The sequence below is a fragment of the Manduca sexta genome, chromosome 11, assembly GCF_014839805.1.
Source record: "Manduca sexta isolate Smith_Timp_Sample1 chromosome 11, JHU_Msex_v1.0, whole genome shotgun sequence".
NCBI classification, from domain to species: domain Eukaryota; kingdom Metazoa; phylum Arthropoda; class Insecta; order Lepidoptera; family Sphingidae; genus Manduca; species Manduca sexta.
Window position 1 is genome coordinate 5,251,194 of NC_051125.1, and position 22,843 is coordinate 5,274,036.

General features: G+C 33.1%; 3 protein-coding genes across 5 annotated transcripts; 1 reads left to right on the top strand and 2 right to left on the bottom strand.

Moving 5' to 3' along the window:
- Positions 1–71: 71 nt before the first annotated feature.
- On the bottom strand, positions 72–9,907 carry LOC115442165 (CLK4-associating serine/arginine rich protein). 3 transcript variants are annotated; one of them, XM_037437454.1, is made up of 16 exons: positions 9,648–9,907; positions 9,461–9,558; positions 9,016–9,194; positions 8,644–8,805; positions 8,390–8,496; positions 7,486–7,658; positions 5,287–5,483; positions 4,614–4,707; positions 4,208–4,519; positions 4,071–4,124; positions 3,769–3,873; positions 3,299–3,362; positions 2,262–2,334; positions 1,894–1,999; positions 1,586–1,666; positions 72–1,387 (listed from the first exon to the last, which is right to left on the bottom strand). In XM_037437454.1, exons 1-16 carry the CDS (start codon positions 9,744–9,746, stop codon positions 931–933), a joined length of 2,361 nt encoding a protein of 786 aa, XP_037293351.1. In that variant the 5' UTR covers positions 9,747–9,907; the 3' UTR covers positions 72–930. The 3 variants fall into 3 exon arrangements, with proteins under 3 accessions (XP_037293351.1, XP_037293350.1, XP_037293352.1); XM_037437453.1 differs by having other exon boundaries at positions 3,769–3,894; XM_037437455.1 differs by lacking the exon at positions 1,894–1,999 and having other exon boundaries at positions 3,769–3,894.
- A 1,287-nt stretch (positions 9,908–11,194) lies between these two features.
- Positions 11,195–12,973, bottom strand: LOC115442207. Its single transcript, XM_030167211.2, has 4 exons — positions 12,725–12,973; positions 12,035–12,300; positions 11,804–11,935; positions 11,195–11,637 (listed from the first exon to the last, which is right to left on the bottom strand). The coding sequence occupies exons 1-4, from the start codon at positions 12,843–12,845 to the stop codon at positions 11,218–11,220; spliced, it is 939 nt and encodes a 312-aa protein (XP_030023071.2). The 5' UTR covers positions 12,846–12,973; the 3' UTR covers positions 11,195–11,217.
- A 1,542-nt stretch (positions 12,974–14,515) lies between these two features.
- Positions 14,516–22,099, top strand: LOC115442955 (inositol-tetrakisphosphate 1-kinase). Its single transcript, XM_030168170.2, has 5 exons — positions 14,516–14,879; positions 16,041–16,139; positions 16,208–16,305; positions 16,620–16,919; positions 17,457–22,099. The coding sequence occupies exons 1-5, from the start codon at positions 14,661–14,663 to the stop codon at positions 17,932–17,934; spliced, it is 1,194 nt and encodes a 397-aa protein (XP_030024030.1). The 5' UTR covers positions 14,516–14,660; the 3' UTR covers positions 17,935–22,099.
- Positions 22,100–22,843: the final 744 nt, after the last annotated feature.

Consider the following 22,843-nt stretch of genomic DNA (forward strand, 5'->3'; position numbering starts at 1 on the left):
TACCATCTTTTGTATTGGAACAGACGCCTCAGGCCATATCTGATTTTATTATAATAATAAAACAATAAAAATAATGATAAAAACCATTTATTACATTCCTTAAACACTTACACGACATGGAAAACAAAATATTGTGTAAATAATTACAAATTTGTTCCAGTTTGACACAATAGATTTTTCTTCTAGAAGCTATCTGGATTATCTAACGGTAAATTTCAAAAAAGGATCATAACTTCTAATTTCAGATAATGAACCAATCAGAACAAAGTTTTTATGAAATGCTCACAAGCAAGTTATTTTCGACTTTTATGATTGGTTAATTATTACCATCAACCCGCAGTCAGCGATTAGGATCGAGTTATGATAAAATCCTTTAGTAGGTAAGGGATTACTCTTACCTACTAAAGGATTTTATTAAACCAACGCAATTTTGTACTTTTATTAGAACTTTGATTATGGGAAGGATCATCATATACAAACCGAAAATAGTCCGGTATTTCTGTCGATATCGACTATTTCATGTGGATTTATTTTCAATAACTTATATAGTACAGAGTAGGCAATTCAATAATAATATTATAATATATAAATTCAATTAATTTCAAATCTGTGGGTTTCCTATATCTTTCTGTACATTACAATGCTACACATAGACTCTACAATATACAAATAAAAGGCCTTGATCTTACAAAACCTCTAAATTGGATATAAATAGGAATAAATAGCTCTAATTATATAGTTGCCGCATACATTTCATTTATAGTTTAATACTATACACATACTAATATCTGTGTTGCAACTGCCTACTCCATAAAATTAATAAAAATAAAAAAATAAAACGAACACTCCAATGGACACCCCGCAAATGGCAGATATGTGTAACAGGTCTCTTCACAATAGCTTGCCCTATTATGATAACTAATATGTATGCTAGTAATCCACAAGCTTCACTTTGTTTTTAGACCGCGGGTTGGTCTCGCGGTTGTCTACAGTAAGGTTTGGCCATCTGGAATGTCCGTCACCGTATTCCATGCCCTGCCTAGGGCCGGGTCTGTAACCTCGCTCGTAAGGCCTGCGGTTATAACCGTCCTGCTCCCATCTATCATCATAATGATAATTTTCATATCTATTATGATCGTAATATCGCTGACCGTAATCCCTATTCTGGTATTTATCATACCTGCCGTAACCCTGCGGCCGTTCTTCTCTGTCGTAATATTCTGAGTTGTCAGAGTTCCGTGGTCGTTTTTGGTAAGCATCGCTTGTCTCCGGTTTTGGCCTGTGGGGTACAATCTCTCTGTTATTCGCCCAAACCGGTGGTTTCTTTTCCGGAGGCGTGCGGCTTTTTGATCGACTCTTTTCTTTTTTCTCTTGTGGATCTGACTCCCTGGAAAGTAAAAGGTTTCATTTATTTGAGTATTCTGTAATACTTTCATATTTTGAAAATAGATATGGATAGATGTTAGTTATTATATGTCAAAATGCATATAATTATAATCCGGCTCCGCGAATCTGTCAAATTAGTTTTACCATCTACATAATATTATTTAAACTGTATTTTGTTGTTAAATTCCAAATAACTTACTTCGACGAAGATCTACTATGACTACCGTCAGAATCGTCTTCACTGGATCTTCTGTTTTGCTGATGTCGCATTTCACGCTGCCTGTAAATAAAATATCTGTATAGCATGCGATAGAAATAAAATCACTTTTTTTTTATAATATTTAAAAGAAATATCGGAAAACAGGAACATTATAACATGTTGAGAGTTCGATCCAAAAAGAGTTCGACTCTAGCCATAATTAAACGGAAGAAAACACGTCTCCGAGGTACGTGGTTAGTCGCTAGGGCAGTGCTAGTGCAGCAGTAGTGTGGTGGTAGCGGACGGACTTGCGGCGCAGCTTGATGGCGAGCTCGCGCATCTCCTCGTCGCGGCGCGCCTGGCGCCGGCTCTCGCGCTCGAGCCGCTCCGCCTCGGCGCGCTTGTCGGCGCGCACTGCAACCACAACGCGCTCACTCACACGACAACTCACATACACATTGTATTCTATTATTTTTAAATTCATTAATTATTATTCAAAATTTACTAAGTTCAATCATTATTTGTTAATACAATTTTGTTTATACAATGCATAAAATCAAGGGAATTCGATAAAGTTTGAATGTTAGGTTTTTATTCTGATTTTTTTAGGAACAGCAAACAAATCTATATTTATATGAATTAAAGTATCAATTTTCAGTTGTTACACAAAACTCACGTTGCCTTGATAACTGTGCCTGCATTTTCCGTCTCAATTTTTCCTTCAGCGACAGTGTTTCACGCGAAGCACCCTGCAAAGTAAAATTAAGTTAACCACACTAAATAATAACATGTAATGGCACGGTTTTATAATAACTATATTTTATACTAATTCAGTCAATGTAAAGCAATATTTCAAGTTTCCATTTATTTTATTTATTTTTAAACCATTTTTTGTAACTGTTTCTTATTTAGTAAATGACAGTAAATAAAGTTTCTTTTGCATTTTAATTATAAATATGTTAAAAATATTTTTTACGAGGTGTTGCTCGTGGCTTCACTCTTGTAAAAAGCCTTTCCCGTTATGAAAGTCCCTAACTCACTGCACCAAAACAAAAGTGCCATTTATACGACGCCAGCGCCATTTATTTAAAAATAGGATATATATCAAACTCTATCATTTTCTACGGGAACAAGTTACTGGGATAAAAAGCGCGAACCTGCGGGCACCATATGGACAGAAGGAAATGCACGCGCGCAGTATGTTTATGTGATAATCTTTTTTTATATTTATGGCCTGTATAAATGCAGATATTTTTATATACAAACCAGCCAGTGACTTTTTTTCCAAACTTTAATAAGGAAAATAAATAAGACTGCTAAAGTTTATTGGTTTATAAAGTTACCAATTGGAATTGAATTATACGTTATAATTTAGGTATATCTTTAGTTAATCCTTTAATCTAATATTTAAATGATACGTAAAAAATACCATCATATTCTGGCATTATATATTAATTATGAAGGATTTTATATCTAGATGCCGTGTATAACGTATAAAAATATATCTAAGTGTCTATTTCCTATCCAATAAAACGCAATTTCACAATTTATCATATATCTAGGATTTACAAAATAACAAACAAAAATCTCTATAAAACTGGAGCGACTTTCTGTCAAAACAGTGAATAAGCAAAACAATCAGCTAAGGGAATATTATCTCGTTAAGTGCTAAAACGAAAGCAAAACATGTTTATAACAAAGATTCTTACTGACTTTGGAGCCGGTTCCAGATCGTAACTGACTCTGGTTTGAATTGAGTTTATTGCCAACCGCCGATCTGTAACAAACGATCGATTTATTAGCGAATCAAGTCGAAGGAAGAGAGAAATTAAGTAATTTAGAGTAATTGGGAGTTGCCACAATATAATGGTTACATGAAACACAACAGCACAGCTATAATTGCATATGTTTTTTTATTAGGCATTGGTACCATCTCGTTTCAACTAGATCATCGATAATGCTTTAAAAATTGTTTTATTGTGTTGTTTCCTTTGATGTAGACCATCAGGATATTACAACATACTTCTACTTCATAGTAACTTATTAATTTATAGTCTGGAATATTTGCAGGTTTTATGTACAAAATTACATTGCAACCAATTAAACATTTGTTAATCTTTAAACAAACATCATATCGACAAATCAAGTCGTCTACAAGACAACGTTTTACGAATACTACTCACTTGTTTTTTCCTTCGTCAGGCGAGTCACTGGAATCCGAATCTAGCGACAGCTCGCTAGAGGACTTGTCTTCCTTGCGCCGTCCGTAGTACCGCGGGGCCGGTTTGCTGGACACGCCTCTATCATTACTATAATGCGATTGATAACATCTTATTTATTTTAAGGCTATAATTCTCTTTCTAAATCTTTATAATCAAGCTGATATTAATATGTAGCGCAAGTCACATCACATTTATACTCACCCATAATTTAAAAATCTTTAAAATCACACACAATATCTACATTACCAACTAAACTGGCTTACCTATCATAAGATATCGACCTCGATTTGTTACGTTTCCCATAACTGCTGCCGTGACTGAAAAAGAAAAATAATATAATTTAATTATTTGGAATATACAAAAATATTTTATGATTATCACTTAAACACACAACACTTACTTTACGGGACTCCTTGATCGTCTTCTATACGGGCGGTGTCGTGATCGCGACCTTGACCGTGACCTTCTATAAGGGCTGTACGACCTTGATCGGGACCTCGAAGACGACCGTGATTTCGAATAGGAGCGGGATTTGGAAACTGATTTCCTCCGCGATGGTGAACGTGACCTCAATTTACACTTTGAACGCGATTTTGACCTTGACCGCGACCGAGAAAGTGACCTTGATCTTGATTTAGAATACGATTTGGGTCGAGAACCCGGTCTGTGTGGCCCCATGGGACGCGTCAATTTCGTTGTTACTTTTGGTGACCTGAATCATAAAACATACAATATGTAGATAGTTTTTTTTTAATTTGATCTTTCAGGTAAAGGTAACTAACGCCAATATCAATATGATAACTTACCTGACAAGCTGCTTTCGAGCTATTTCCGAATACAGGTCCACTTTTTTCAGATTGTGTTTTAATTTATCAGAATATAGCTGTTTCGGTTGCGGTGCTGGGGAATAAAATATAATTATAATTATTAATTTGGCAAATAGTTTATGCAGTATTTATTTTAATTTACATCCATTTAAATGTGGCGAAACTTATAAATTTTATTCTCATTTTTAGGGGCGGGGCATGAATGACTGATAGGAAATGGAATGGCGATGAGATAATGTCGATATAGGAGTAATGCCTTTGATGACACTTATGTTGACGTTCTGGCGGATTTTACACCTCATGGATGATAGTAGATTTTTTATTGCAAGTAATAACGAGATGCGCTTGCCTCTCGACTGACGACAAATTATATGACCGGCTATACACAGTAGCAATACTATCTAGAATATAAAATCACACAAAAATCCTCCATGGCTTTAAAACTAATTGTCACGGTGAATTTTTTTTTCTTTGAATGACGACATGAGCTTGCCGTTCTTCTGATGGTAAACAATACGACCGCCTTGAATTAAAAAGTATTGTTTATGTCTAGTTGTTTCTGTGTTTACTTCTAACAAATATACAAACATCCAAACATTTTGAGGAGCTTTTAAGATATGAGGAGTCCGTCGAGAGTTGTGGTGCGACTCACGTGGTTTGACCTCATCGTCGTCGCCGCCGAAGGAGGTGATGAACTGTATGCGCGGCGCGGGGTCGGGCGCGTCGGGCGCGTCGGGCGAGGCGCTGCGGCTGCGCGCGGCGCTGGCGGCGCGGGCGGGGCGCGCGCGCGGCGAGCGCGGCGCGGCGTAGTGCGGCGGGCTCATCACGCGCGACGCCAGCTTCTTGTCCCTGCCGCCACAAACACACACACCAGTGTTGCCAGAAGGTTACATTTCTTACATTTTTCGTTACTTTTGACCCCCTCGCGTAACATGTAAGTAATTTTTATATTTAAGGTGGTAGCTCAAGGTCCATTTTCATACATTTTGTTTCGGCTTTAATCTGGGTAACTAAACAAGTATTGGCAAGTAAAGAATTTAAATTCACGTCTAGTTAGTGATTAGTTCTCGCAGTTGAAAGAAAAATGTAAAAATAATTAATAATCATGGATATTTCTGCCTTTAAAATTTCGTCATATTAAATTTTAATGCTTTAATGTAATATATATATATATATACTTAGTCTGGCCATAAATACTGTTACACTTAATTATAAAAAAATATTACATTTGAATTTCGAATCTGTCATTTTTATACGATTGTTCATTGTGTTTTCTCATTTTGGCGCCAATACATTGTAAAATATTTTGCGATATTAAAATGGTGTGGGGTGATAAAGAGAACCGAATCGCTGTGATAGCATTACACAAAGTAGGTATGGAGCCAAATGCAATTTTTAAAACTCTCCATACACTTGGTATTAGTAAAATGTTTGTGTACCGGGCTATTAATAGGTACAATGAGACCTCCTCTGTTTGTGACAGAAAAAGATCTGGCCGTCCACGTAGTGTTCGTACGAAAAAAGGTGGTCAAAGCAGTAAGGGAAAGAATTCGAAGAAATCCTGTCCGAAAGCAAAAGATTTTATCTCGGGAAATGAAGATAGCACCTAGAACCATGTCGCGTATTTTAAAAGATGACTTAGGACTTGCAGCCTATAAGAGACGCACTGGCCATTTCTTAACTGATAATTTAAAGAAGAATAGGGTGGTAAAATCGAAACAACTACTGAAGCGGTACGCAAAGGGAGGTCACAGAAAAATTTTGTTTACGGATGAGAAAATTTTTACAATTGAGCAACATTTTAACAAACAAAATGACCGTATTTATGCTCAAAGCTCTAAGGAAGCTTCCCAATTAGTCGACAGAGTGCAACGTGGACATTATCCGACTTCAGTGATGGTTTGGTGGGGTGTTAGCTATGAAGGAGTGACTGAGCCATATTTTTGTGAAAAAGGTATCAAAACATCGGCACAAGTGTATCAAGATACCATTCTTGAGAAGGTAGTTAAGCCCCTTAACATCACCATGTTCAATAACCAAGTATGGTCCTTCCAGCAAGACTCGGCGCCGGGTCATAAAGCTCGGTCCACGCAGTCTTGGTTGGAATCGAACGTTTCGGACTTCATCAGAGCTGAAGACTGGCCGTCGTCTAGTCCCGATCTTAATCCGCTGGATTATGATTTGTGGTCAGTTTTAGAGAGTACAGCTTGCTCTAAACGCCATGATAATTTGGAGTCCCTAAAACAATCTATACGATTGGCAGTGAAGAATTTTCCCATGGAAAGAGTGCGTGCTTCTATTGATAACTGGCCTCATCGTTTAAAGGACTGTATTGCAGCCAATGGAGACCACTTCGAATAAGCTTTTTATATTTTTAATTGTTTTATATTTATGTATTAAACTGACACACTGTAAAAGTAATAAATGTTATTTGCAGTTAACAATTTTCTTTTTTCTTTATTACAATATTTATGGCAAGACTAGGTATATATATATATATATATATATATTACATTGTTTTCTTTTTAAAAACTTTATTATATACAGAATTTAAAATTTTCGATTCCGAAACGACTATAAAATCACGATGTATATAATTATGTCAGCCTATTTGAAACCAGGTTGATCCCAAAACGATACACATTTGGAATTTAGAAAAAAATTATAGAACATTCTCAATGAGTGAAAAACAAACACATTTGAAATCAATAACAATAAAACATTACATGAATAATGAATGTTCATTTTCAGATAATTAGCTACAAGTTACATAGCCTGAAATTCCTTTAAATTTTCGTACGTTAAATATAAGAAACATAATTTTTCTTCAATAAATATTTATCAGAATTACCTATGAGCGCGGCGTTCTCTTCGACTTTTTCTGCCAGAAAACATCGCCTTTTCCTTTTCTTCCCGTAACAGTTGTTTTTGATGTTCGGCATCATCGGCGTCACCAGTCAAAAATGAAAATAGATCGCAACCGGCCATTCCAAACTGTGGTCCCACTGCATTCAACTCGTGCGCCTGCACTCATGTAGTATGGTCAGAAAAGAAAGTCTATAGCACAAAATGCCTAGCTAGTACATAAGCATTTAAAATTACCAGAACCAAAACACAGGGACTCAAATAAAAATGTATGAACACAGTGTGCCATCATCACTTTATACAACAGTCATATAGTAGTGAATATATATACTATAAATAGTTTAGTGTAAATTCGTATGAATTATGTTGACGTATGTATAGGACTGCCATCACCTAAAATTCCCACGCCGGATAAACGGCGAAAATCCCGGACATTTGGGCAAAATATGGGTTTTCCCCAGATACCTTTAAAAAATATTTTGGGCAACAAATAACATCATTATAATTTTTTATTAATTTATACATACAAGTCATTATGAATGTATTTTTAAATAAGATTATAAAAAAAATGGATTTCCCCTGACAACAAAAGTCCCGGGTATAACCCAGACACTTTTTTAAAACCCCTGCTGGACAACCCTCAGACGCCCTTCAAACTAGGACAAAAGTGAGGTATTCTGGATGGATGGCAGACCTATGTATGTATGATACTATTATTCATGCATTGATTTGCTTTAAGCTTTTGAAACTCAAGTAGATTGCCGCCCTGATTCTGATTACATATGTATTGACAAATAAAAAATATACTTTAAAATTTCTTTATTTCATATTCAACTCCATTTCCTCTAAATTTTGTCTGCCAGAGTGTTAGGTATAAAACATAAACTCACCTGTGATGCTTCCATCTTGTTCACATCAATGCTCAGGTCAACATCAATGATTTCTAAATCCGATTCGTCGTCAGAGTCTTTATTATCCGCTTTTTTTACCTCAGGGCCTGTAATTTAATACTGAATGCACTAAGAATACCATGTTTATCATGCTATAGAGCATCCTACCCCACAAAGTAGCCGGCAAGCATCAGATTGCTTTTTTTTCATTTTTTTTTATGTCCAACAATGTGGTATAAGGAATCTAAATCTACCAGTTGAGCAGGAAGGTTGTGATCCTGGGTCATTATAATTGTATCCTATAGCTGCACCACCACTTTTCTTTTCATGTAACTTCTCTTTTTGTAATTCCTTTTCTTCAATTGTCACACCAAACTGTTCTTCTATTGCTAATTGTTGAAGAAATTTATCTTCACCTGTAAATAAATATGTCTTTATTGCCAACATAGAATTTTATTTCTGGTGGTGTTATTATCAAAAAAAAATTATGTTTTCTTCATTTAGTATTTATTTAACAAATTTGAGTTTTTAAGGAAAACTATCTTATAATAAGTCAGAGAGGCAAGCTTCATATTTTTCAGTATTTATTAATAATTATTGTAATGAGATTTAAGAGTAGTTCTTACTTATTCCAAGGAAGACATTTTGAGCCAGAATTCTGTATCTCTCATAGTTACACTGCCTCTCCTCAGGACTAAGCTCTTCAGGTGGTATGTCAGGGTTTTTCACCTCAGGTATGAAGTCGAGATGTGCACGTACATCAAAACGATCTATCATGTTGCTTGAATCGCCTTGCCAAGGCATCCTAGAGCAGAACAAAATAGAAATGGTATAACAAAAAAAAAATTGTGAGCAATGGGCAACAAGCCAATAATAAGAAACAAAAAGGAACCTATTAATTTAGATATCTAATTGCAGGACCAAACAAATACAATATTATAATAACAATAAACATTATAGGATACTCCTCTACAATATTAAGTCAATAACCCTAAGGAATGTTTTGAGACTATATTAACAATAAAAAATATGAATGCATGTAGAGAATAGACAAGCAATGTTAATACTTACATTATAGCTGGACCTTCCCCGGCCGCAGCGATAGCCGGATCTAAATGTATTTTGCATGGTCTCCCATGCAGTTGCAAAAACTGTGTCGGTTCTGCTTTCTGAAAATTAATGTGTGGATAACATTAACTCATCGTTTAACAATAGGGTAAAATGGCACTTTAAAATACATGAAACACTGCTTGCGTACAATTTTTTCATAGAAATCTTTTCTACGCTCCGCCCTTCGACGATAGTCGACGATCATACCGCGTATCATACGTTCTTGTTTTCTTGCTTCGTGCCACATGTTGATGAAGTATTAGATTTGGCACTTAAAAAAACACTCGTTAAATAAAAATCAACAAAGAAAAAGCTCTTTGGTTCTTAAGAAACACCTCGAAATGGCTTTAATGATTGCACCGCCATCTTATTTTTTTTGACAATAGTTTACAGAAGACATTACAGTGTTACAAAAGTGAAATAAAAATAATGGAATAATCTTTGATGTATCAATATAGAGACTTTTTCTGAGGATTTTACTTTGGAACGCTACAACATATTTTATAATAACTATCATTTGTAATAATATTGTATATCATTATGTACTAGAATTGTAGCTCCTAATCGAATAAACAAAAGCTTAGTTTTATTTCTTTTTTGTCATGACCAACAGTAGACTGTTTAGTTATATTATGTACTACCTACCTACTCTAAATCACATAAAAACTTCACAGCATTATTTTTATTCGCAGAATGTCAAATGCAACACCAAAATGTAAATAAATCTAAAGAACAATAGGGAGCTCCCATATAAATATATTGTGTTGATATTTTTTTTGCCTAAGTATATACGAATATTTAGTAAAGAGTAGTAATTTATTTTCCTTAAATTTAAATAATATCGGCAGTTATTGTTGCTGGGGGTGAAAAAACCGAAGTCAGTACATAGATGTGATAAATCGAAGAAAATCCTCAAAGTCCTCAAAGATAAATCGGAAACTTTTGCAACACAGACACATTCAAGAAATGTCATTTTTTTATTCCTTGCAAAAGGGACCGGCTAAGGTCAAACCCCATACTGCCACAGTGTAAGTAGTTACCGAAAGCCATTAACTCTTGGTCTCTCGTGGCTCGCCGGCGAGCCAAGACAGCTACATGACATTTGCGTGTGTCACGGGATTATAACCTTATATACTACATAATAAGGTTATTTTTCCGTCACACGCGTAGCTGTCAATGTTTGGCGGCAAACATTCAGCTACCTGTACATATTTGAAAATAAAATTTTGACAAGTCATGACGGGTTAAAAATAAAATCGTTGGGTACTGTAACTAGCTTACACAAGTTGTTTACATTATTTCATTCATAATAACCCGCATGTATAAATGAATAAGAATAAAAAAATTATAACCATGATTTTAATTTAGTTGCAAAAAAGAGAAAACAGTTGTGTCCGGGGAAAACCCATATTTCGCCCAAATATCCGGGATTTCTGCCGTGTTTATCCGGCGTCGGCAATTTGGATGATGGCAGCCCGTTATTTAAAACTTATATATGTAACACTCGCCTTATACCCAAAGATATATTTCTAGTTATTAGTTTGCATATGCCATAAACCATTTTAGTCCAATGAGCTGAGACTGTGGTCAGTGGCTGATATCAAGGAGGTCTGTACTTCCATACTAATGCCATGGTTGGCACTCAGTATTGGCATTAGTAGTACTTAAGATTGGCATTTAATAAAAATATAAACACTCAGTATAAAATATATTTAATTCTAGTTAATTATATACAGATATAAATTACTATAGTCCTCTACATGACAAAAAATTTCATTTTCCATTTGATTAATTCGGCATATATTTAACCAATTAGCAAAATCATGATATATTTCTAAATCATCCAAAGTATCTCTCATGCTTCTGTTTGTTACTAAGTAACTTCCTTTTTTCATGTGCTTCTTGAAGAAATACCACATATCTCTATGTTTTTGATTGTCAACAAAAAAATCAAGGATATTAATTACTACAATGTTTGAATTAGCTACAATGTCACCTTTATTCATTACATCTGAGTGGATGACTTTTATTCTATTGTTATCCATTGAAAACTGCTCAATAACTTTTTCTTGTACTTTACATAGCTCTTTGTTCATTTCTATTCCTATAATAGATCTCAGATTAGATAGGTAATATGCCTGAAACCAAAAATTGTATATTAGAAAATATCTAAAATAAGTAATTACTTAAAATTTTAACAATAAATGCCTAATGATAAAGGAAATTTGAATTGCAATAATATAAAAAATTCTATATAACAACATATTATTTGTCATATTATTTATATTTAGTATTTGTACATACACCAAAAAGTACAGTCCCCAGTCTTGATCCAACATCTAATAATTGTTTGTCTTCCAAGTCCTTTGGAAGTAAAACTTTAAAAATATACAACAATTCTTCTTTTGACATAGAGTGTGAAATAAATGTTAAATCCTGAAATCATACCAAAGAAATTAAAATATTATCCCTATTTTACAATTTAGTATTTGGAAAGAAATTAGTTTCATTCTGAGAGATATTGTACACACTTACTTTAATGTTACGAGAGCTGCAATCTAAGCAATAGTGCCTTTTTATTTTTCCCTTTTTTGCTAACTCAGCCACCTCATCTTCATCATAAAGAAATTCATCAACATGCAGAGTGTTGATTGCATTACAATCTGCTTGTTCCCCTATTGTTGGGGGAGCTATAGTTTCTGATGCCATTTCGGCTTCAAAAGGAACAAGATCCTTTATTGTGTCCCCAATTTTCTTCAATATTTCATTTGAAGCATCCAATGATCGCTTTTGTTCCAGTTCTAAAAAAAATATATGAATAAATAAAGTGTTATCTCTTTCCATTGATGTATTTTAAAGTCTTTGGAATCTATGTTGTATACACTGACAGCAATTTCACATATTCTTTATGAAAATATTTTGTTAGGCTTTTATCCTGACAAGGTAGTGACCGCATACGAGGTTATTGGGTTATAGTATAGTCTAAATATGAAGAAAAAGAAGAAAAACATTTTTGATAGACATTACACCTCGAGTATGATTGCCGGTCTTATTTATCTTAGCCTTTTAAAATAAATATAATCAAATATGTTTACAAAAGTTACTATTATTAAATTTTCTTACAAACGTTACATATCAGTGTCTGCGTCGAAAGATCTAAACCTCCACCAAATTCAACTCTAGAAGTTAAAACAATTCCCACATTCCTAGTTTCATCGTACCAACCTTTTTTATATGCACGACTACAAAACCACGTTTCAATAGATTCCAATTCAACGTCGTTAAGATCAGCAAGCACGTCTAATATCCGACCTTTAACATTCGGATCAAATTCTATATCAGACATTTTAGAAATTGATATTTTTATTTACTTTTTTGTTAAAATTCTTCATAAATATAAAAATAATTAAATTCAAAATTTGACAAGTTTCAAAACTGCTTGACAGATGACAGTATCGCCAGTAGTGTTGCAAACTCTTTTTTTGCGACCTCGCAATAAATGCATGCCAAAGTAATAAAAGTCAGATTTTCTGGTACCTTTTTTAGGAAAAATAATGTCTGGTTTACATTTTTAACATTTTAGCAATTTTTTTTAGGTCACAAAAGTGTTACTTTTTCTATGCTAACGATCTTATAGTTAGCACGACTGATTTCGTATATTACGGCATGGAAAATTGTAAAATTTTTAAATATATATTGCAGATTTGTCTGATGAGGGTGATTAACAATTTCACTGACATTCTTTTAGAACTAAAAACACTTGTTTATTTTATATCTTCTCCTGAGATCTTCTCCATACAAAACAAATTGGATTGAAAATATTTTCTGTCAGTTGAGGGTTCATTAAAAGTCAATATAGGGCTGCCAGAATATATACTTAGATACAAAAATTGTAATTTGTAAAATGTTTGTATTGACTATAAATGTGATTATAATTATATTTATCTAAATAAATTGAAATAGATACTACATTAATGCTAAGGCTCACAATATGTTATAATAGGTTTTATTTTTTGAACAGTCCAATACTAGACATACGTCTCCTTGAATATGATGAGTATTGAAGTTATCGAAATTATGTAGTTCTTGCGAATACTTCTTTCTTACCAAACTTACTACGGTTGAAACCATAAAATCTTAACTTATCTTAGTAATATTCTAAATGCAAAAGTTTGTGAAAATGTTTGGATGTTCGTATGTTTACTAGAAGTAAACGTAGAGAAATTGAAGCATTTGAATGAAAATTGGCACGGGGGTAAAACGTATAATACTCATAGGCTACTTTTTATTTCTATATGTCTCACATTAGAAATAATAGAGTTTTATAATCAGATTTTTTATATTGTTGGCGTAGACGAATTTTTTACGCGGGCGAAACTACGAGTAATACCTAGCATTAGCTTGCATTTCAGAATGATACTATAGGTAGATCATTTGCGAAAATAGCGAGTCATTAGTACAAATGAATGGTCAATATAATATCATACAGTTTAAAGTACAGACATTGTAAATGGGTCGTCTTTCTGCGCTAAAAAATATTCTATCCCTTTTATAATTATGAATAATCTGTAAGTATATGAATATTAATGTTGAATTTTATTTTGTAAAAGACGCACATTAAGCATGATAATACTTGTAAGATGTGTTTCTTCATTTTGTCACTAGCAGTATGACAATAATCTTATGCAACATTATAATTGATGGGATCAGTAGAGCGGGTAGAATAGCGAATGGGCTATAAAGACTATTGCTATTCTCCAAGCGACAATCAGTTTAGAACGGTTGCACATGACTGATTTTTTTTTAATTTATTGATCTTAGAACAACGGAAAAGATACAAAAAAAGTTCGGAAAAAAACAAATTATTTTCCTGTAGATTGTTCTTATATATAAGTAATTTGCAATTTTCTCGATAGTGAACTTTTATCATTTAGATCTGACCAACAGAATTTAATGAAGGCGAAGCTGCGACTAAAACTTGTATTTAATAATTCAATATACAACTGTATTATTTAAAAAATCTTATGGCATCCCTTCTCGGTAATTGACGGACGAGTTGTGCTTTTTGCGTGCATTTTATTTATATTTGTTATTTGTGATCTGACTGGTTTGTCATTTAGGTGTGATTAGGTTTTTAATAAAGGTTACGGTCACGTTGTTCATGATCAACTTAATTAGTCACAAAACGGCTGAGATATTGACTTATTTTAATAACATAAAGTTAATCATTTGCAAGTTTTTAGACAAATCCGACATCATGGGAGATGAAATAAATAATATTAAAACTATAGGAATATGGATGTCTGAGAAAAAAAGTCAAAAGCTCAATTGGAAAGAACTAATAAGCGCGTGTGCTTCCCATGGTTACAATGTTGTAAAGGTAAATATTTTATAAATTATTCTCATACATAAATTAGTTTTAACACTCAATACGTAGACATATAGTTTAAACTTTATACAACTTTTATATTTTTTACTATTATTGCTGCATCCCTGAGCATGTATTTTTTTGTTAAATAAATATTAGGTACACTCCATTTTTTATTTGAATTTGTGCTTAAATATTTTATAGAGGATTAAAGAATTTAAGTTACATAAATTTCTTCTTAATTAATTATTTTGACAAATTTCTCTTAATTTTAAATAGATTTAAAGAAGTAGATACTTATACTAGTCATACATTAAACATAACAAACCATTTTTTTCTTGTTTACAATATTGTTACATGTATAATCTATTATAGGATAAAAGAAATAAGATGCATAATATTAGCAAATTCACTTCTTCATGAATTGCACTTTGGTTTTCCATTAAAATATGATGAAAGTTACGAGTGATGAATGGTTTTGTTTATATTTTTGTTTATCTGAAAGTATGGTCTAGCCAAAAAATATAACTCTGATAAGACAATACATTATCTTTGTATGATATTTTGTCTAATGCAAATAGACTTTAAGTTGTCTAGCCACATTTATATACTGTGAGTCATTAGGGCAATTTAGAATGTATATTATGACCTATGTTACTGCTTAATATACAATTGTTTACCTGAGTAAACCATGTTGACTCATAATGGTGAATAATTTCAATGACAATTCTGTTTATTGATACACATCATGTATTAAATCTAAGGTTGAGATAAAATGTGCCACATCATGTTGAGTGTATGTTTTTGAATACTAAGTATTTACCCATACACCAAAAACAAATGACATGTTTGGATGACTAAGACAGAATCTGTGAGGCATATTTTAACTAACTTGGAAAAAAGATAGAGCTTCTTAATTCATAGTGGTTTTTTTTCATTTATAAATCTTAAGACACATTATAAAAGTCAATGGTTACACTAAAAAAGTTTACATATATATATAACTGACTGTTTGAACCCAATAGAAAAAGAAGTCTATGTAATATCATGGGGGCTAGAGGGTGATGTTCTTTATGATGTTATTCTGGTCTAGTTACAGTCTATTCCTGCTTAAATGGCCCCCCCCTATGACCCATTAGAATTAATTTATTCGGTTTGTTAATTTTATTTCAGCTGGACTTGGATAGGCCACTCGAAGATCAAGGTCACATTGATATATTCCTGCACAAATTAACAGATATAATTGCTGCAGCGGATCAGGGTGACAGCAAGGTGAGACTCTTTCAAGTTGAGTGCATTTAATGTCCTTACAGTTTTTATAATAATGTTTTTGTATTCAGGCGTCTACAATCATTGGCAGGGTGGAGCAGTTCTTGTCAAATCATCCGAATGTTACTGTTATTGATCAACTGAATAATGTCAGGGTGTTGCTAAATAGGTAAGTTTTCATATCAAGATGTTAGATTTAATGATTATTCTTCAATATTTTAGTAAATGTTACTTGTAAGTTTTAAAATAGTTACTATGTAAACTATTTTGGTATTTTTAAATTGGTACTTTTATAAATCCCTTTCGTTTGTATTTATTTAATAAATATACTTAAACATTGAGACACAGGTGCTTAACATTTAATTCTAATTACTGTTGCGTTTCAGAAGATATCCCTTAGAATGACTAAAGCATTGCATCATTTATTAAGAGATGAATTTACCTAAATACCTTTAAATAACTTTTATTTTAATACCTTTTCAGGCATTGTTACTATTCCATATTACAAGAAGAACCGTCATTCAGAAAACAAGGAATATTCACACCTAATTTTGCAGAATTCACAACAAATAACATTGAACTCAATATTGAAATAATGAGACAAAGGGGTGTCAAGTTTCCTGTAGTGTGCAAACCTACATTGGCACATGGGTCGAAATCAGCTCACGAAATGATTATTATATTCAATGAAAAGGGTTTGAATGTGTGTAAACCGCCATGCGTTGTTCAAAGCTTTGTGAACCATAATGCAGTTTTACATAAAGTGTTCTTAGTAGGAGACAGGTGGGTCATCCCATGCAATTTATTTGTCATATTCGGGGAAGGAAAAAAAATGCAAACAAAAGGGTATTGCAACAAAATAGGTAAACACACAACTTGGTCAGGTATTTCTTTACGTCATGTAGTTTTTTCTTAATCTTATTGTGACATACAAACAAAATTAAACGTCATGTAGTTTTTTCTTAATCTTAATGTGACATACAAACAAAATTAAAAAGGGGTACAAAGCTTATTACCACATATTTATATATGGATATGTACTTTAAACCATAGCTATTATAGATTCAAGAAAGTGTATGCTTCATCATTGCTTCACTATTATGATCAATTGATATCAAGATTAGATATGATATCCATACTGATTGAAGTGTGGGATATATTATATTGGGTACTTAACTGCATGTTATCCACTCAATATAACTTGATCTGACCATCTATGTAAATGAACTACATAAATATTTAGCATATTTAATTCATTACTAAACGTAAATATTTTCATATACTCCACATTATTATTTGTTATAATTTTTCATATTACAGGTACCACATAAGTGTGCGGCCGAGTCTCAAAAACTTTTCTGCTTCAGCAGATTTAGAACCAATATATTACAGCACCGGTGAAGTGTGTAAAGCGGATAGCCAATCCACACTTTCTATATTAGACCCACATGATAAGTCTGATATAACAATGACCCTTAACGAGGACAAGATAAAGAGCATCATTAGAGTATTGAAGAAAAAAATTGGTTTGCTCTTGGCTGGTGTTGATGTTGTCATAGATAATGTATCAGGTAATCATGCGGTAATAGATATCAATGTGTTCCCAAGTTATGATAACTTTCCAAATTTTTTTGAACACCTTTTGGATTCAATTAATGAACTGACACAGAATAATGTGTATAGAAATGGTGATTGCAATGGTGTTTGTGACGTAACGGATAGTCAAACAGTGAACGGATTATACAATGTGGCACTGGACCCTGTGCAATATGGTGTTACTGGCATGAATGTCTCATAAGTTATTATTTTTTGTGATTATAAAACATATTTGTATTATTATGTATTTAATCTACACATTGTTATACACTTCTTTTTAAATATATAATTAGGATAGTGTTATATTTTTGCTACAAGTACTAATGTAATCTCGCAATACCAATCATTATTATTGATGCTTCTTAGTATGTTAATGATCCTTTGTACCTAACACGGAAATATTCTATTTGAACAGTGATACAGTAGGAAGGTGTATATTATGAATGATTTGTGTATTATCAGTCGAGTCCATGCGAACGCACGGATTTGGCGTCTCCCTCACGCCCTTCGCACACATGTTGCGTAATTTTAACTACAAGTACAAAATGCGTCGTGTTGTGCGACTTTGTTCAGTAATATATGGGTCCATAACGATCTCGAACAGACTTCGGAATACGCAACGATTACGTAGTGTTTGTATTAGACACAATATGTTGAAGGGCGTTAATGTTCTCTGTGAGTAGGAAGTGTCCACATTGTGCGCACCAAGCTAGTATTATGTCCTATGAAACAGGATACGAACGTTCGCGTCGTTTGATTTTGGTTGGTCGAGATTATGACATGTGACTCGCTCGTTAGATTCTCGACCAATCACAACCAAAGGTTGGTTCGTGTCGTGTTTCATACCACTATCGTGTGAACTCGTGCGGTTCGTGTGGAAACTCCAATTGGTTAAGTTTTGCAACGGTATTCTGTGTGTAGTGCCTACAATGTATGCAATGTGCATTATGTAATCTCTAGTACGAATAAGTATTTAAACTATAGTAGACATTTGTAATTATACTTGAATTAATTGAATAATGCACTCGAAAGTTTAATTTGTATATGGAAGAGTCAGACAGCTCTCAGCAATCTTTATGGCATTTATACCTAATGACTTATTACCGTTTTAAGTAAACGTTCCTAATCCCTTTTTTCGATCCATCGCGAAAATTAAAATAAAGTTTTTTTTGATATTACAGTTGATTTATTTTGGTTTGTTCATTTTTGGGATCGGATCGAAAATTTGGGTTAGAATCGTTTATTGAACACCCGTCAGTACCTCAACAACTATCACCCTTTAGTCTAATTTAGACTAATTTGAGAACTTAAAGATTGATGATAGCTGAATGTGGATTCAATTAATTTCTAACTTAACATTATTTAAAGTCACAATCATTCTTAAAGTTGTTAAAACTTCGAATATTTAATTATACTAATCACCTACGATTGACATTAATTGGTTACGGTGTTCGAAACAAATTTAATTCTTCACTGGAACATAATCTAGTTGTATTTATTGGCTTTAAGACTGATGTACGTATATAACACGTTTAGTAGTTTTACTTTACATGTGAGTTATTTGACCCCATTTATATTCTACATTGTTATACACTAGTTATGTAAGTGTATCCATATTGTTCGGAGTTAGCAGGTGTTACGTTTTGTTTAGTGCACTTGTGTGTAAATGTCGCAACTTCACAAATTGAAACCGGTTATAAAAATAAAGGGACCATCTTATCTCTAGCCGCTTTGTGTTTAAAATTCGTTTATCAACAGTATGCATTTATTTGAGCGTTTGATTCGCGATATATTTGTATGTGAATTTTGTTGCAGCGTGGAGTAATGTAGTTGTTTTTGTGAGTTTAACGCAGTAGTAATCTATCGGGAAATTTCGATAAATAATTCCAATCGTATCGTTAGTGGAAATGGACCAATGAAATTAACGTTAGTTTGAAATCATTACAGATGACTTATTGTGATTGGTTTATTCTTGCTTATAATCTGAAGGCAGGATTTGGGATCGTTCATTGAAATCGGCGATATATAAAATGCGCGCAGTACACTGAATTGATGCGGTTAAATTTTAAAGTGCGTTGCAAAATAAATAGTTTTGATGTAAAAGTTAAAAGTGCAGTCTCTATTCCTTGTGTTAAAGCGTAGCGTGGGTTCATGCTCAAAAATCATTTAATCGCGAGCTAATTTTATGTTATGGATTCCGGTAACCGATAACTCAATTCATCATAATGTAATCTATCATAGAAAACTGTAGAAAATCTCTACCTCCTTTGGGAAACATTGTATGAAATATATTCTTTGTATTCTTTTATATTACCTTAATTTCTATCCTGATCCAAGCCTATCATTCCGAATTTATTCAAATGAAATAAAATATGTAAATGCTTTATTTGAATTAGAGTTTTTAAGTCTAGCCTAACTTGGTTACAATGCAACTTCGTTACAAATTAGTGGGTATTGAGAAATAAAAATTGACAACATAAATGATTCAATATGTCACAGTTGTGAATATATTTATGTTGCTTATAAATAAAAATACATAACCAAGTAACACTGCCATAATGTTGGGCCCTGTTTCTGTCACGCCGATATTTTGAGCCATTTATGTGATATTTAGAACTGTTAAGTTGAATGTTTGTTTTGAAAGCACTTTTTGTATGGTTTCTTATGAATTGTGGATATGAGTCAATTGTATTTTTTGTCTTGTGGTATTTTACTATTTTACGTTTAATGTTGCTTTGCGATTTGTAGCGGGGCAGGAGCGGAACTGCGGGAGCGATATACGCTCGTCTCTTAGGTATATTCCGCCTAGCTTGCCTTTAGAAATTTAGTGTTGCAAGAAATAAATTAAATAAAGCGTTTACCATTTATTTAAAAATGTAACCCCAACAAAATCAATAGTGGAAACAGAATATTGAAAAAACGCATTATATTCACGATTAAACGGATTTCCTCGAATTTTAATAAAGTCATCTTTTGTTGATATTATTGTGATTACATAAAAATATGTATTCAATTAATATAACTCGCTCCCGTTTATAGCGCAAAATAGTTTTGCGGATTTTTTCCGCACCCGCTCCCGCTGCATTTACCTGAAATGCATTCTATCATTCCATAAATCTTTTTATATCTATGGTGACTGATGGATAAATCCTGTAAAGCTTAGCTTTAGTTATATTATTTACTAAATCGTGTGCTTGTTTTTTATGAGATTAGATGGATATTCATAGAACCGGTGTTAGTATTACTGGCCTAAGGAGTTAGACCAAGTGAAGTGTCCACTTTAGGTGCAGGACGAAATTATTGCCAAATCACTGTTTTGGATACTCTATTGCTAATTTCATGACATCGGAGATGCACAAGAATTTGCTTTAAAAAGCGATGTTTAAACGCTCACAAAAAAGTGATACTAAGTTCTATTTTGGCGTAACCAGCGGCCAGCGAGGACAATTCATATTAAGTCTTTGTAAAGAATCTTTTCTAAGTCATAAGTTTATTAATTTAAGATCCTGTATGATATTCGGTTAGTAGTAGATATTATTACCTACTACCCTATGTATTGTCGACCTGCTAAAATAAGAATTAATAAAAATAAACTTTATTCCATATCCATTAAAGTCGCTCTCAAAGTGCTGCTGGCAGCCGCTTAGTAGTTGACAGCAATGAATGGGCGTGCAAGTAAAATTTAAGAGCACTTTCATAGTTTTTAAGGAGACAACGTGTTGGTATTATTTTTACAAATGACGTAAAATGGTTTTAATTATCCTTTTTGTAAAGCTTCCGTTTGTCATAAGTCGGCAGTAATCGTGTAGATAGGCCCTTAATATATCCAACTTTATCTGTTAATACGAAACTAAATATGAGACTACAAACCATTGTAATTAAATCTTTATGTATTTTTTTCTATGACCAGCGATTTCATGTTATGTTTACGTAATATTTGTCAATTTATAATCATAACGCCTATAAACATGAATTTTCAACTTGGGCACGTCGTTCCTGTAATAATCGTTGGTCGATAATAACAAAATGAAATAATAATAATAATAATTTTTTTTTACCGCCTGTCAACATGTTTGCAGTAATTGTAATTGTTCAAAATAAAACATGGTTCATAATACTGCCCCTAAAAATGTTATACAGTATGTTATATAATATTAAGGACTTCTCAAACTGTTTAAAAATGTAACCTATTAAATGCTACGTAGCCTTATACAACTCTGTATATTGACATATTAAAGTTTGATAAATTTCAAACACATTTACCGCGAAGGAATATATCGTCTGTTGTAAAACGATAGTTATACGAAGCCAATATGAATATACAATACCAATAAACTATTTTAAACCAATATAACATTCATTTATTACGAGAGTTCATTTCTTTGTAATCCCACGTACAATAACGGTTCAGAACGTATAGACTGTAATTGTTAATTCGACATAGTTGTGTGCATAAATCACATCTAGTTCCAGCGAGAGGTAAATCTGTACAATTTATTATACATTATAGAGTACGGTATGCAACATCCGTGGGCATGTTTGTGCAGCGCCGCCTCCGCTTTGAACCTGGTTATTGAAAACACAGGAAGTGAGAGATCGCAAGCTGAATGTCGCAATGTCGACGCACCACGGTGAAAAATTGTTGATGGATTCATTTAGAATGAGCATGGAGGTATATGTTTTTGTAATTGGTTGCAATTTTTGTTAATACTGTTCAGTGATTGCTAGAAATTTGTCGATTCTAGTGAACCTATTAATTTGATTTGAATAAATATTGAACGCACACATTCTAGTCCGAATAGCACAAAATTCAATTTTTAGATATATTTTTGTAAATTTAGACATGTTACGTGTTAGATGACTATAGTGCCTCTTCTGAGTATCTGTCTATATCATAGTTCATGCGACCTTTCCTTTGCATGACGTTGACGTAGACAAAAAGTTTAAATCTTAATATAATTTTATCATTTATCGGTATTTTAGGTATTAGTGTGCTTTATTTGGCAAAACTATTGTTATAGTATTGTTCTGTTAGTAAGCGAACACAATACCATAAAAAATTTAATATTTACGTTAATGATGCGGCTTTATGTGCATTCAGATTTGAGGGA